This window comes from Eimeria acervulina, genomic scaffold, assembly GCF_000499425.1.
Source record: "Eimeria acervulina Houghton genomic scaffold, Eah_scaff2080, whole genome shotgun sequence".
Classification (NCBI taxonomy): Eukaryota; Apicomplexa; class Conoidasida; order Eucoccidiorida; family Eimeriidae; genus Eimeria; species Eimeria acervulina.
The window spans coordinates 1-3,422 of NW_013548675.1; the positions used below are offsets into that span (position 1 = coordinate 1).

Genomic DNA, 3,422 nt, shown 5'->3' on the forward strand with positions numbered 1-3,422 from the left:
TATATATACATATATATATGTATATATATATGTATATGTATATGTATATATATATATATATACATATATATTATCTGTATATTGAGTAAAGAATGTTGTTTTTGTTTGTGTGTGTTTGTATGAGGGTGTAATCTACAGAAGGAGACAATAAAAAGCATTTTCTTCTTCCTAAGCCTTTGATGCCTTTAATCTTTTGAAAAGTAAAAGAAAAGTAAAGATAGAGAAGGAGGTAAAAAGTAATAAATTTACTTAGAAAATCAAATTGAAGTATTTAATTTAATTTAATTTAATTATTTATTTCATATCTCAACTTTTACTAAAAATTGTCGGAGGACGAAGTGGGGTGGTGATTATAGACGCTGACGGCGGCACTTATTGAAATATTTGTTTTTTGAATAAAATAAAAATTGCAAATAAATAATTAAATTAAAACTATTGTTTTAATTTTTAATTTTTTAACGTTTTTATTCAAGAATACGTAGACCTCTCAGCATCGGCGACGGCGGCGCCCAGTGTGTTGGGAGAGGAAAAACAAAACAAAAAATATGTTGAGGAGCAAAAAATGCAAAACAATGTCAATATATTCTTTTAAATATTATGAAAGGTTTTAATTTTTGCATATAAATATAAACGCATGCAGCAACAACTCAAACACAGACTGCCTCAGGCCGGCGGCAGCCGTTAGATTTCGTCTTCGATTTTTGTCTTTCCTCTTTTCGCACTTCGGCGCAATTAAAAGGAGTTTGAAGCCTTTTATTAAATACTTCAACTATATTTTATACTTTTTATTAGATTAAGGGGAAAAAACTGCTCTATCTTATACACTATTGCCGTAAGAACATTCATCAGCGAAGTCGGCGGTGGAGTGGAGGCTGTCTCGATGCGCCCGCGGGCGGTTTGATGGAAACAAAGCGCAAATGTCGTTTATTTGATTTAAATTTGTTTTTTAATCAAAACTCTTCGGAAAAACTCTTCAAAAAAGACGAAATTGAGGGCCATGAAGCTGCGGATTCTCCCGCTCCTCGCCGCCTTCATGGTGGGAGTGTTGAGTCACTATGTGCAGGTTTCTTCCATTCAAATTAAAGTTAAACCTCTAAATACTTCTCAGCAACCTTTTGTCAAGCAAAATAACCTTAGAAGATTGGAAAATTCGACGGATCAGCAGCACACCGCTCGGGTGTCTAAGCAGCTCCAACAGCTTTCCCTCACCGCAACCTCCCACGCAGTTCTAAACGCTCCAGATCAAAAACAAGGGGAAAGTCTTCTTCAGCTTTTCGGAAATAGTAGTCTGAGAAAGTACAAGAAAAGATACAAAAAACTGAAGAAGAAATACAAGAAATTGTACTCTAGTTCAGAGTTCGACATGTTTAAATATAAAACGATGATTCCAGCACTTGAACGGGTACTAAATGTAAAGTAAGTCCTTTTATATCTTCTTCCCATTAATTTCGTCTTATATTTGTTCTTTTCTGCATCTTCTTTCATTTCACAGAATGCACAAATACAGCACTTTCTTGCGTTTCCCTCTTCGTTGAATTTGCAGGCTAACCCGCTTGTAAAGCGTCGAGGTCAACGCCAACCAGCAAACACAGTCGCTTACTTTTTCTATTCCTCCTGGGAGCTGCTACAGCAGCTGAAGGAGCTGCAGGGGCTGCAGTAGCTGCAGAGGCTGCGTCAGGTGCAGAAGCTGCGTCAGCTGCAGAAGCTACAGGAGCTGCAGGAGATGCAGATGCTGCAGCAGCAGCTGCGTCAGCTGCAGCAGCTGCGTCAGCTGCAGAAGCTGCAGCAGCTGCAAAAGCTACAGCACCTGCAGAAGCAGCAGAAGCTGCAGCAGCAGCAGCAGCTGCGTCAGCTGCAAAAGCTGTAGCTTCTGTTGCATGTGCTGCTGCTGTTGCTGCAGCAGTCCCTGCTCGAACAGGGCTAGAGTTTTCGTGTTGTTTGAGCTGCTGCAGCATCAGTGAAGATGCATTTTAAACATAATTTAATTTAATATATACAGTAGGAGCAAAGAAATCGGCGAAGAAAGACCAGGAGAGTCTCCCTCCCTGCTTGTTTACGTGCGGTGGTAGTATTTATAATGCTTTTCATAATTATGATTATTATTATAATATTCAAACTCTTCATTATTACTATTAAACAACATTTTAATCAAAAGCACAGCGAAATACCTATATAAATATATATTATAAATAAATATATATTATATATATATATCTATTTATAGACGCATATACATATATATGTGTATACGCACACATATTGAATATATATACATATATATATAATATATATACATATATCTTGTTGTTCTTGTTGTGAATATAAAGAGAATATATTTATTTAACTCGTATTTCTCTATTATGATGCTGCTTATGAAAACTGCATGACTAATAATTTGCTTTGTTTTTGTTTTTCTTTGGTTTTGCACTGCCTAAGTAAATTAAACTTTAATATTATTTTATTATATTTTGTTGATTTTGTTTGTTCTTCATTCTAAAGCTCAGAGAAATGCATAATGTAACGCAGTTTATTTATTAACAAATACAAATTAACAGAGGCTTCGTCAAAGTTAGTAAAGGCGCTTCAATAATGCACTAAGCAACAAATGCCGACAGACAGACAGACAGACAAAGAAAGAAAGAGAAAGAAAGAAGAAATAAAATAAAGAAGAAAAGCAGCAGGTGTATGTACACCTGCATGCAGTGTTTGTATTGTTTTTAGAGTTTGTTTTAGGAAGGCGGTGTTATTGTAATTCTTTTTAATTAAATCTATTCATTTAGCTGCTTCAGCCAGTAGAGATCTGCGTCTTCTTCAGCTTGTTTGCTGCTGCTTGCTTTTCCTCCTCCTCCTTTGCTGCTGCTGCTGCTGCTGCTGCTGCTTCTAATTTGCTTCTTCTTTTCTCTCGCCTGCTGCAGCTCTGCTTTCTGAGCTAAGAACGAAGCGCATTCATATTGCAAATGATGAATAGACCCGCAGGTGTGGCAGCAGCCTCCTTTCGGGTATTTACCTAAGAACAAACAGCAACAAAGAAAGCCCTAACAAACAAATACATTTATATTTGTTTCTATGCATGCATGCATCTAGCTGCAGCAGCAGCAGCAGCGTCTCTGCAGCAGCAGCGTCTCTGCAGCAGCAGCAGCAGCAGCAAGAGCAACGGACAGGGTCTGGGCAGCAAATAAAAAGCAAAACAAACGAAGAAGAAATAAACAACGTACAAAAAGAAAAACAAACAACACATAAAAAACAAAAAACACTTCTTCAATAAATTAAACCAAGCAAACGCCCGACACTAAAACAAAAAACAAAAAAAATAAATAAATAAACAAATATAAATAAATAAATAAATAAATAAATAAATAAACAAATAAAACAAACAACCAACTCAACAAACAAACAAACAAACAAACAAACAAACAAACAGA

At 36.1% G+C, this 3,422-nt stretch overlaps 1 protein-coding gene across 1 annotated transcript; it reads left to right on the forward strand.

Annotated features, from left to right (window-relative positions):
* Positions 1–997: 997 nt before the first annotated feature.
* EAH_00064950 (hypothetical protein, conserved) lies at positions 998–1,867 on the forward strand (the record flags this gene model as incomplete). The annotated part of the gene is made up of 2 exons (XM_013392910.1): positions 998–1,402; positions 1,679–1,867. The coding sequence occupies 2 exons, from the start codon at positions 998–1,000 to the stop codon at positions 1,865–1,867; spliced, it is 594 nt and encodes a 197-aa protein (XP_013248364.1).
* Between the last annotated feature and the right edge of the window lie 1,555 nt (positions 1,868–3,422).